Below are 10,446 nucleotides of genomic sequence, written 5' to 3'. Positions count from 1 at the left end.
CTTGTGTAAGCCAATGCAATGGTAAAGTATTGATTCCAAACTAGCAGATCTACGTAGTTACCGATATCTACAATACGCACTTCTAAATTAGTACAACTAAAACCCTAAAAATATAATGCATTTATTCAAACAAATTTTTAAAAAATACACACTATTTAACTCAATAGTCACATATAGGAACTATGAATATTACCTGAAATCGGCATCTGAATCCGGCAGGGCTTCACCCCTTCTTCTCTTCTCCTCCCCTCTCTTCTTTTTTTTTTCACTGGATTTGAGAGGGGTGAGGAATGAGGGCTGGGGGCTGGGCGGCAGGCCTTTTATAGGCAGCGAGGCCTGCCGCCCGGCCAGAGGGCGGCAAGGGGCCGCCTGCAAAATGGCCGGCCCCCTGCGGCTCTTTTGCATTCGGCACCCTTGCCGCCCCACCAGAGGGCGGCAAGGGCTTTCATGCAAAAAAAAAACCACCCTCCGTCACCGCCCGTTCCTCCCCCGTTTGCCACGTCAGCTTGCCGCCCACCATTGGGGCGGCAGGGTCTATTTTTGCAATTTTGTTCGCCGATAGATTATTTCTGTAAATATTAAAAAAAATCTAAAAACGAAAAAAATTCGTCGCCGAACCCGAGTTGGGCCAGAAGGATGTGGGCTTGTCCGACTGCGAAAAGAAACCATCATCATTTATCCGAGCCAATAAATCTTACTACTTCGCTACCTAAGAGGAATCGACAAATCGACACAGCCAAAGCCGTCGTCGTCCTGCTTCCTCCTCCCCCGCAGTAGTCGCCGTCGCCGCCGCGCAATCCCCAATCCCTTGGTGTTCTTCCCCGCCTCTCGCCACCCAAAACCCTAACCCCCCTCTCTCACTCCACCCGTGCTGTGCACATGGAAATCCCCAATCAGATCAGCGGCGGCGGCGGCGGCGGATCGGTTGTTATAGAAATCCCGGCCGCCACGGAGATCGCCGGAGTGGATACCGCGCCGGCAAAGGTATGTGACGATGATCCCCGTGCTCAACCCCTCCGCGACCGCGAGTGGGTGTCGCAGCTGCCCCCGGACCACCCCCTACGCTACACCTGCGGCCTTCCGAACGGGGTCTTCCTCTCCATGTCCTTCGTCACCATCATCTACGCCGTGATTGCTCCATGGATGCTGTGGCGCGTTGCTACCGATCATGTGTCCCTCATGTGGACATCGTCGATCCTCGCGTGTTCCTACGGCGCACTGTGGACTATAGCCTTGTCCGAACGGCTAGCAGGTGCCTTCTTGGCTATCATCTTCCGCGTCTCCTATGTTGCCTTGGTGGCCTTCGCGTCCACGCACCTGATTGGTACCGCCAATGGGATCTCGATCGTGTATCTCGACACGTTCTACGTTGCTGGGATGCTCGGGTACGCCGTCGCGGAGTATCGTCTCCGTCGTGGTACCGAGCAATGCCCTAGCGCCATCTTAGCCGCCAAACCTCCTCCATTGGAGGACCAAGAGCGAGGCGACGAGGAGGCCGGGCTCTACTACATGGGCTTCTTGTTTGGTTCGGTATCCCTCTGTTTGGTGGGGAGGATGGCGTGGCTGCTTCTCTACCCCTGCGGCGGCAAGTGTCTCATCTCTTACGTCATCGAGGAGCTCTCGTTTGAGGCATCAATGCTGATCTACATATGGGTTATCTTTGTTTCCCTTACTCAGTTGGAAGGGGCTCTGGTCTGTTACAACACTCTGTTCTGCAAGATGCCAATTTGTTTTGGTGCATGGTTCGTTCTTGGCGTGCTTCTTGGCGTACCTGTGAGTGGTGCTATTGAGATGCTAATCTTTTGGATTGGCACTATGGCTCTGGCTGGATTCTTTGGATACTGTCTCGCGGTTCACGCATATTGCAAAAGGTACCATCTCTGTTCCTGGCAAGATTATTTTACTTTTACGTTTAATTAGCTGATCAGATTTATGCAGTCAAATATAAAACTAGTTGTGAATCATGTTCTTTTTTTTCTATGGACAATTACATGCAAACTATGTTTTCAACGCTTTTCAATGTGAGCTGATGAGATTTAGACAATTTGAATATGCTGCATGTACCATTGCATGTCTAACACTAGACTTGTTCTTGGTGGGATTGTGAGGAGCCAAAATGATATCAATGTTTATATCCTAGACTGTTCTTTATACTCTCTCCATCTACTTTTGATAGCCATATTTCATCTTGATACACAGACCAAGGATAAGTAATTCTACTTATCATCAATTTAAACATGCTACTAGCCATTCCTCGTAAACAAGCGATTCATTAATATTTACATTTCTTAATGTCCATGTAGCCAATCATGTGTGGAAGAATGAATAGTCACGCATTAAATTCGAGAAAATCATTAAGATGATAGATTGTTGGATTGAAATATACCTATCAAAAATAAAATTTTCAGATTTGGAAATATGACTATCAAAAGTAGATGGAGGGAGTAATTCAGAACACTAGACCCATTCTTAATGTTGAACTGAATATCAGTTTTTGAGCAAATTGTTCTGTTTTTTTTACGAAACTTTTAATAATTAGACTATTGCAAAACTGTGCATGATTATTTATGACATTGTTGGTGTCTCTTGTGGTTTTTTTCTGAATTTTGAACATCATGATTCACGAATGCCCCTTTTTTAATAAGCTGTAAGTTTGAAAACATATATATGTTTTAGTTTTCTTGGATATGTTGCTATAGTAATCTTCTATGCTGAACTTAATTGTTAGCGATCATGTTGTTTCTGTTCACCTAGGTAGGTTGATACTATTCTAAAGATTTTACCATGCATATATTATGTGTTCAACATTTCAGTGAATCTTGCGTATATTGCTTAAGACATTGAAATTTTGTTGTCGACGATTGAATAGGAATCAGAAGACACCAGCTTAGAGATTTGCGGGAGCTTTGATGACCGTTTTGAGAAGCCAGGCTTTACTCTTTGTTGCTCTTAGAGACCAAAGAGCGATTTTAAAGTATGATCAAGATCTCATTCTCTAGGTGTTTGGTTGAGTGCTCTTAGAGGCAGAGTAACGCCAATGCCTATTGTGTGTAGTATTAACTTACATTGTATGGTAAAGTTTATTGTAAATGTTGCTGATTGTGCATAATTGGAAGGTGGTGACTGGATGAAGAAATACACTGTGTTAGGTTCAGGACGAAAAAGGTTAAGGATATGCAGAAGTAGCATATCTGATGCAGGCGTATATATATATTGCAATATCCGTCTTTTGCATTTGTTGTGTTCGATCTTATAACTGCTTTGACACGGCGAGAAGCACGCAAACACGTTTCGACTTGGCTAGGCTCCTAGTAGTTAGCTAGCACGTTTTGCCCGGTCAGTGTTAATTTGCCGCTTGGTTTGCGTGAGTAGTTAAGCATCCTGGTAAGAGCAGGTACAATAATGGGCGGTAGTAGATCCACGTAGGCGCGCGTAATTGGCCGTACATCCCACGCTATTCAGAGCAAAGAGATGCCTAATAAACACATCCCCTAAAGCTATATTTTGGGAATTAAGTCTAAATCACAAATTGAGATCCTAATATTTCCTCACGCCCAATACCAGCCCAAAGGTGAGACTCTTCAGGAGCTGTCCGTGCTCCTAATCGCTGCATACGCAGGAGAAATCCTAGAAAATTTGGCAACTCTGTACATGTATTCTGAATGTGGGCTATAGCGTGCTGTTATGCAGAGAAAGAATTGTTTTGTTCATGAAATCAGCTGTCAGTTTTAGTCTAATTGATAATTTACTTCCAACAATCCCCTATGGAAATATTGATATTTTGCTTGGTAGAAAATTTGAGTGACCAATTCCTCTCAAAGGGGCTGCCCCGAGTAGTCTCTATGCAGGATTTCTTGATTTGCTTCTTGGACATCGCATCATATTTAAGCATGTTTTCCTTTTTTATCTATACTAATATAAAAAGGAGGAGTTGTCCCCCTCTAATCCTATAGGTGAAATCATCCGGATTAATCCGTACCGTCCATCCGCGCGCAAGAGGTCTCCACCGCACGATTGAGTACTGCCGCGAAGACTACTCTCCATTCACGCGCGGAGACTTCGCTCCTCCTCCTCGGCGTCCTCACTCGCTCCTCTGTACTGCCGCCGCGCCGCTGCATCCTCGCCGAAGTCGTCTTCTTCTCCGTCCGCCGCCGGAGCCGAGGTCCCCTTCCGCCGCTGCCGGATCCTACCATCCGTCGCGGCCGGCGCTCCTCCTCCTCGCTCGCTCGCTCGCTCCGGATTACTGCCGACGCGCCGCCGCATCCTCGCCGGAGCCGAGGTCCCCTTCTGCCGCCGCCGGATCCTACCATCCGCTGCGGCCAGCGCCGAGGGCGGCCCCTTCCGCCGCCGCCGCCGACGCAGTCAGTGCCTCCCTCTACCGCCGCCTAGGCCCCCGCCTCCGTGCCGTCCGGGAGCAGGAGTTTCGGCAGGGTCGTGTGGTCGCCGTCGTGCCGCCACAGATCGAGACTCGCTGTCGCCCCGCCGCAAATGCCTCTGGATCTCGCCTCCCACCACAGCCACGTGATCTTCTCTCCCACCGGCCTTCCACTAGCTGCCTGCACCTCCTCAGTCGGGTAGCCGCCACCGACCCTTGCCCTTCGCTGCCCCGTCATCACGGTCGTCCAAGCCGCGTGCCGCCATCGCCAGCCATCCTTCTTACACTCACAGAATGTAGCGTATCTTAGCAGATGCCAATGTGAATGCAGTGACATATGTGGGCTTCAGTAATTAGGAGGAACCAAATAGCAAAGAAGGCTCCTAAGCTCCTGGTGCATATTTTCAGTTATTTCATTTTCTGGATCTAGCTTGATTGATTGACTTGAACATTCCATTTTTCCAGGTGACATATATGAGGTTATGCTCCTATAGGTTGATTTCATATTTTTTTCCCCTGTGAACGCAACTGACCTCTCGGTCAATAGTTCTTCCTTACTGTGATTCATGTGCTTCAAGTTAATAGTCTGGTTCTTTCAAAATGAGCAGATCAGTGCTTCTTGAGGTATTCTACTAATAACCTTTGCCTTTGGTTTTACTCACACTCTGTGAGTGTGTAAAAGTAGCTTTCCACTGGACTTCCTTGATTTCCATGGATATGCAGTTAGACATAGGTGTGTGACGCATTAACGTGTCTTTCTGCAGGTTGGCACTTGATAATTTTGTATTGTAATATATAAATAACTCAGTTGCGCAGGTGATTAATGGTTGACAGAAAATTGCCTTCAATTTAGTTCCGTCAATAAGATACTGTGATCTAACTCAATTCTCTTCCATGCCTGACAGCATTGATTCTTGCTGTAAATTTGTATTTCTCTACAAATCAACTTTTATTGCTGAAAAAATATTCACTTCAAATACATAGATGTGCTTTAATGACTATTTATGATGAAATTCATTCAAAGCTTTGGTTTGCCATCGTTTGGCCACCAGTTTTTAATTCCGATTGCTACAGAGGAATTCGCTGTTAGTTTTTATTTGCTATGCTTGTTTCTAATTTACCTTGCAGTTGCAATTACGGAGCCCTCACCAAGAACGGCAACAACAGCAGGCAAAGCTCAACAGATTTGGGTTTGGCGCTGCAAGCTGGAAGAAGTAGGCGCATCAACAGCATAATCCTTTCAGTTTTGGGATACAAGATGCGAGTGCTCAGTCACGAAATGCTCTTGGCCAATCAAAGGTTCGTCATCTCTAATCACAAAACAACTTTTGATTGCACAACATTTTCCTATATAGGGGTATTTTTGTGTATATGACTAACAAATTGTTGTATTAGCTTTTCCAAATATGTGAGGTAAGGAACAGATGGACATGGAAGAATTGGAGGTAACCAATATTGTTACGCATATATTTTCCTATCTGAATCTGTTGTAGAGAATGGCAGATTTCCTTCTCACAGGCATAATTGCAGACGGTCAATACTTTGAAAGGGTAGCTTCGGTTAGAGGTTTGTAGTACCTTTGCTAGCATTTATCTACTCATCTTGGAGATATTAGTTAATTGTGAATCGATGAGCAGTGGTCAAAAAGAAGAAAGAGCATGAATTCCATAACTAAATCTTGTGGGCTATTTTGTCAATCCATAACTAAACCTCAGTAAAACTTTTAGTACCCAACCTGTAGATCATAACTGAATATTCACCTAATATTGTGGCCTACAATTTCATTTCCCAATTCGATGCTCTAGAAGTTTAGAACTATAACATGCATAATTTCATTTTTCTTGCACTGCATAATTTTGTAATTACAGCATGTATTGGACAAACCTGCATCTTTTGCTTGTATATAAAGATTATGTTGTAGAAAGCAGTGGAAATGATTTTTGATGTTTCGGTTCAGTATGCAGTGGATAACGCTGGTGAAAGCTCCAAACCAAATTCGTCCGCACGAACAGGTAATGATACATTTACATTTATTCAGCTGATGCATTCACGTTTCCAGTTCACTAATTATCAATATGTCAACTAGACCATCCTAATATTTATTTAATTGTTTCTATACATTTCTGAATAGTTGTGCCAACCCTGACTAATCTGATACCACATATTGATGGGCCTGTACTGCCAACTTTTTTCATGCCTTGTGATGTGCTGTGCTTAAAACTCCTACACTGCTCCTGACCATTGAATCAGGCATGTGTTTTGAATGATGACTACTTCATGTAAGCCTATGGAAAAAAAAACATTTCAGTGGACGGTTATATTACTCAATGTGATTACTCAATGTGATTAAGGATAGCACCCCAAGGTGATTTAGAACTGGTATTTTTCTGCAGGAAATGAACATATGCAGTCTGTAATGATACCTATGTGTTTCCCCGTTTCAGAAAATGACAATGTATCTTGCATCCAGCATTTGTTTCTTCAGAAAATGTACAATGCCTATACCATTCAGTGTCACAAAATGTTTCTTCAGACCACACAAAGTATGGGATTGCCACGATTAAATCTTCTATCCCTATAAGCTACAATTGATGTACAGGTAAGATACATCAACCTGGGATTTGTTAGGTGAATTATGTCCTTGCTTAGTAATAAATGGTCTTCCTGAAATTATTTTTATGGACACCATTATTTGCACTATTCTCTATTTCCATTTCCGCACTGTTTTACACTAAGTTTTCTACCACATTTATCTCTTGAGTTTCATAAAGTTGCTGAAGTGATTAAAATTTGGTTGTATTGTACATGGAGTCTAATAGTTACATATATTCTTGACATTCTCAAGAATTTGTTCGGTCATCAGCAGCATATATAGTACAAGACTTTGAGTTTGCTAGAGGCAGCAATAGGATAATGATTTTTGTAAAAAGTATAGGACACTAAGTTTGACAAGGATGAAACCCATAAGGATTGTAGCTGAATTTTTTTGTGTTGTCTATGAAATACTACTACTATGTAATGTGGTATGATCAAATGGTTACCAGATTTAATCCTTTTACATTATATTATCTACAGATTTATTTTGCCAGGCAAGATACTTTTTTTTTTCAAATGCTGGAAGTTACTCTCTTAGCAAAATATAAAGAGATTAAGTCTGTTATATATATATATATATATATATACTTTTTTTTTTCAAATGCTGGAAGTTACTCTCTTAGCAAAATATAAAGAGATTAAGTCTGTTATATATATATATATATATATATATATATATATATATATATATATATATATATATATATATTAGCACAAAGGTGCTTTTTAGTATGTAGATCTAGCTAGGTTCTTTCAGTATGTAGTTCTAGATGGTGTTATGACACAATCTGTGCCGGGTTATCCTCTATTAAACATAGTTTTTCATGAGTTACATTTTTTTTTAATGGGAACCACAAATAAATAATGTTTGAATGTGCTTTCTTTTAAAGAGAAGAATGTGTGTTGCAGATAATTGAATCAACATATACTTCTTATGAAGAAGAATCACTATTGGTGCACATTTCACATGGTTTGGTAACTAATTTGATTGCGGCTATCCATGGGCGTGAAGCAGCATATACAGTTGCAGTTCTAGGAGAACCATGTCATCATGTAAAAAACATGGCAAGACGCAGGAATGTTGGCTGGATCAATTTTTCATTGATCCATTATTTGGTCTTGATATGGGTAACTTTCAGTCCTATTTTGCATGGTCAAGTACATTGTTCATTGAGTTATTCTCTTTCATGCATTTTCGCAGGCTAATTCATGAGTTTAACCATACCATTAAGCATTCTCTTTCTATCCAATCTGTTTCATTGATGTTAACCATAGGAAATCCATTTCATTATTTGACTAAATGTTTTATAAATAGAAAATGTAACAAGATGCTACAGAAGGAGCTGGATCACACACCAACACACACCAACAGTAAAAACTGACCCTTCATACTGGGTGGCAGGACGAGCAGCTACCTTGAATAACTCTATTGATACATGCAAGAATGTACAGTATATTTAATTGAAAGCATGTCACGTCCATGACTTTTGACAAACTAGAGAATGTTGTAGGATGAATGTATGTGTTGTATAGTCTTACCTGAAGCTAATTTGACCTTTGGTATTTACAAAAAGTGCCTGCAAAGAGTTATTAAGATATTGCAATTTACACTACAATATATATGTAATTTTTGAACTTTGGTTGTTCACATGTTGGGTGTGATATATATTGTGGAAAAAAGCAATAATCTTCGGGTGATTTTACATGATTAGTGTGACATGATGTGGGAAACGTGCCTTGCACGTTCACGTTTACTAGTATCTGTAATGCTAGAAGATCAGCAGCATCGACCTTTTTAACCTGCATATTGTAACGGGGGAATTTCTTTTATATATATGGTACACTTTTAAATCAAAGAACAGCCATGTTCTGCTTTGAAAACACAGTAATTTCTGTTATTATCCTGTAATTAAGCAATCACAATCAGCATATGTGGCTGTTGCTCAATGGCATATATATATGCACCTGCCTATGACTCGGGCGGAGGTAGAGTATGTAAGGGGGTTACCAGGAATCTGGTCAAAAAAATTTTTTAAGCTATACTTCACATATCTTCACCATGTGTGCACCTCTCTCAGTGTAAACTTAGGCACCTGCACCAACTTAAACTTGATTTAAAGTAAAGTAAATTAAGCAAGAGGCACCTCCTTCATTTCGTTCTAGCTCCGAGGCTATGATACTACTAGAAAAACGATTTTTCATGGTGTTTGGAAAATATTCTTCATGGTGGCTACAAGAAAAAACCGCCATCACAGAAAATTAGGGGGGTGGGGGGTCACGGGCCGCCAGCGAAAACTGATTTTCGCTGGTGGCCACATTAAGAGGTCCACCATAAAAAATACTTATTTTTCGAGGCGAACCTCTTAAATGTCCGCCAGCGAAAATCAGCGTTTTCGCTGGCGGCTACTAAAGAGATCCGCCAACAAAAAAACGGATCTGCCAGCGAAAAGCAAAGGCTCGCTAAAAACTTTTCACGGCATTTAAAACTATGCGCGCGCGAGATCGATTCCTTCACCCACCCACGCATTTAAAACCGGTTTTCACCCACCCACCCAGTGCATTCATCTCTCCTCTATCTCTTTCTCATCTCCACCCACCGCATCCCTCTCCTTCTCCCCCACCTCTCTCCCCTACTCCCGGAGCCCCCAGCCCTCCTCCTCCTCCTGTCGGTGACGACGACGACTGCGTCGACGACGGGCGCGGACGGCGAGGCCCTCACCTCTCTCCCCTCCCCTTCCTTTCCCTCTCCCTCTCCCAGATCTAGCCGGAGGGAGGGGGCAGCGGCCGCCGCGGCGGCGACGGCAGGCGGGTGGCGGCGGAGCTGACGCAGCCGACGACGTGCCGGACCTGGCGGGCGGCGGCTCTCAAGCGCGGGTGGTGGCGCTCGGGCGCGGGCGGGGAGGCCGGCACCGACCTCGACGCCGTTGACTGTACTGCCTGGCTCCCTCCTCTCCGACCTCGACGCCATCGACCATGCTGCCCGGCTCCCTCCTTCGTGATGATTTTTGTGATGCTTGAATGCTTGTGTTGATTTTTGTGATGCTTGAATGCTTGGGTGAACGAAAACAGTTGACTGTAAATTGTTGATGTAAATTTCTGTGGTTTTTTGAATGCTTTGGTAAATTTCTGTGAAATTTTTGAATGCTAGAGCGTTGACGAAGGCGGATGGAGCGGTGTCGCTCCGTCCGCCGTTTTTTTTAAACTTGGCCAGTATTAACACTCCCGGCTGGCACAATGTAACCCGCCAGCGAAAAAATATTTTCGTTGGCGGCCGTCTTAAGCCAACCGTCAGCGAAAATGGATCTTTGCTGGTGACTAGCTTAAGATGACCGCCAGCGAAAATGAATTATCGCTAGCGGTCGATAACCGCTAGCGGAAATCTTGATCTTCACTGGCCTTTGTTTTGTGGCTGCTCCAAATTCCGCCAGTGAAAACCTAAAATCATCACCAAGAAAAATGGTTTTTTAGTAGTGTGA

The 10,446-nt window shown here is 43.2% G+C and overlaps 1 protein-coding gene and 1 long non-coding RNA gene across 10 annotated transcripts; both read left to right on the top strand.

Moving 5' to 3' along the window:
* The first annotated feature begins 721 nt into the window (after nucleotides 1-721).
* On the top strand, nucleotides 722-3,234 carry LOC4349862 (uncharacterized). Of its 2 annotated transcripts, XR_010737542.1 has the most exons (3): nucleotides 722-1,585; nucleotides 1,678-1,871; nucleotides 2,870-3,234. XR_010737542.1 is itself a non-coding variant. In XM_015761867.3 (2 exons), exons 1-2 carry the CDS (start codon nucleotides 880-882, stop codon nucleotides 2,889-2,891), a joined length of 1,014 nt encoding a protein of 337 aa, XP_015617353.1. In that variant the 5' UTR covers nucleotides 722-879; the 3' UTR covers nucleotides 2,892-3,234. The 2 variants fall into 2 exon arrangements, 1 of the variants encoding a protein (XP_015617353.1); XM_015761867.3 differs by having other exon boundaries at nucleotides 722-1,871.
* Nucleotides 3,235-4,074: 840 nt separating this feature from the next.
* On the top strand, nucleotides 4,075-8,618 carry LOC112936889 (uncharacterized). Of its 8 annotated transcripts, XR_010737545.1 has the most exons (10): nucleotides 4,075-4,769; nucleotides 4,841-4,999; nucleotides 5,140-5,191; nucleotides 5,504-5,674; nucleotides 5,771-5,820; nucleotides 5,906-5,941; nucleotides 6,333-6,387; nucleotides 6,820-6,974; nucleotides 7,880-8,098; nucleotides 8,286-8,618. It is a non-coding gene; the product is annotated as an uncharacterized lncRNA (long non-coding RNA). The 8 variants fall into 8 exon arrangements; XR_010737546.1 differs by lacking the exon at nucleotides 5,140-5,191 and having other exon boundaries at nucleotides 5,894-5,941; XR_010737544.1 differs by lacking the exons at nucleotides 4,075-4,769; nucleotides 5,140-5,191 and having other exon boundaries at nucleotides 4,807-4,999.
* The last annotated feature ends 1,828 nt before the right edge of the window (nucleotides 8,619-10,446 follow it).

The sequence above is a fragment of the Oryza sativa genome, chromosome 11, assembly GCF_034140825.1.
Source record: "Oryza sativa Japonica Group chromosome 11, ASM3414082v1".
NCBI lineage: Eukaryota > Viridiplantae > Streptophyta > Magnoliopsida > Poales > Poaceae > Oryza > Oryza sativa.
The sequence above is the reverse complement of the archived record's forward strand: the minus strand, read 5'-3'. Positions and strand labels throughout refer to the sequence as shown.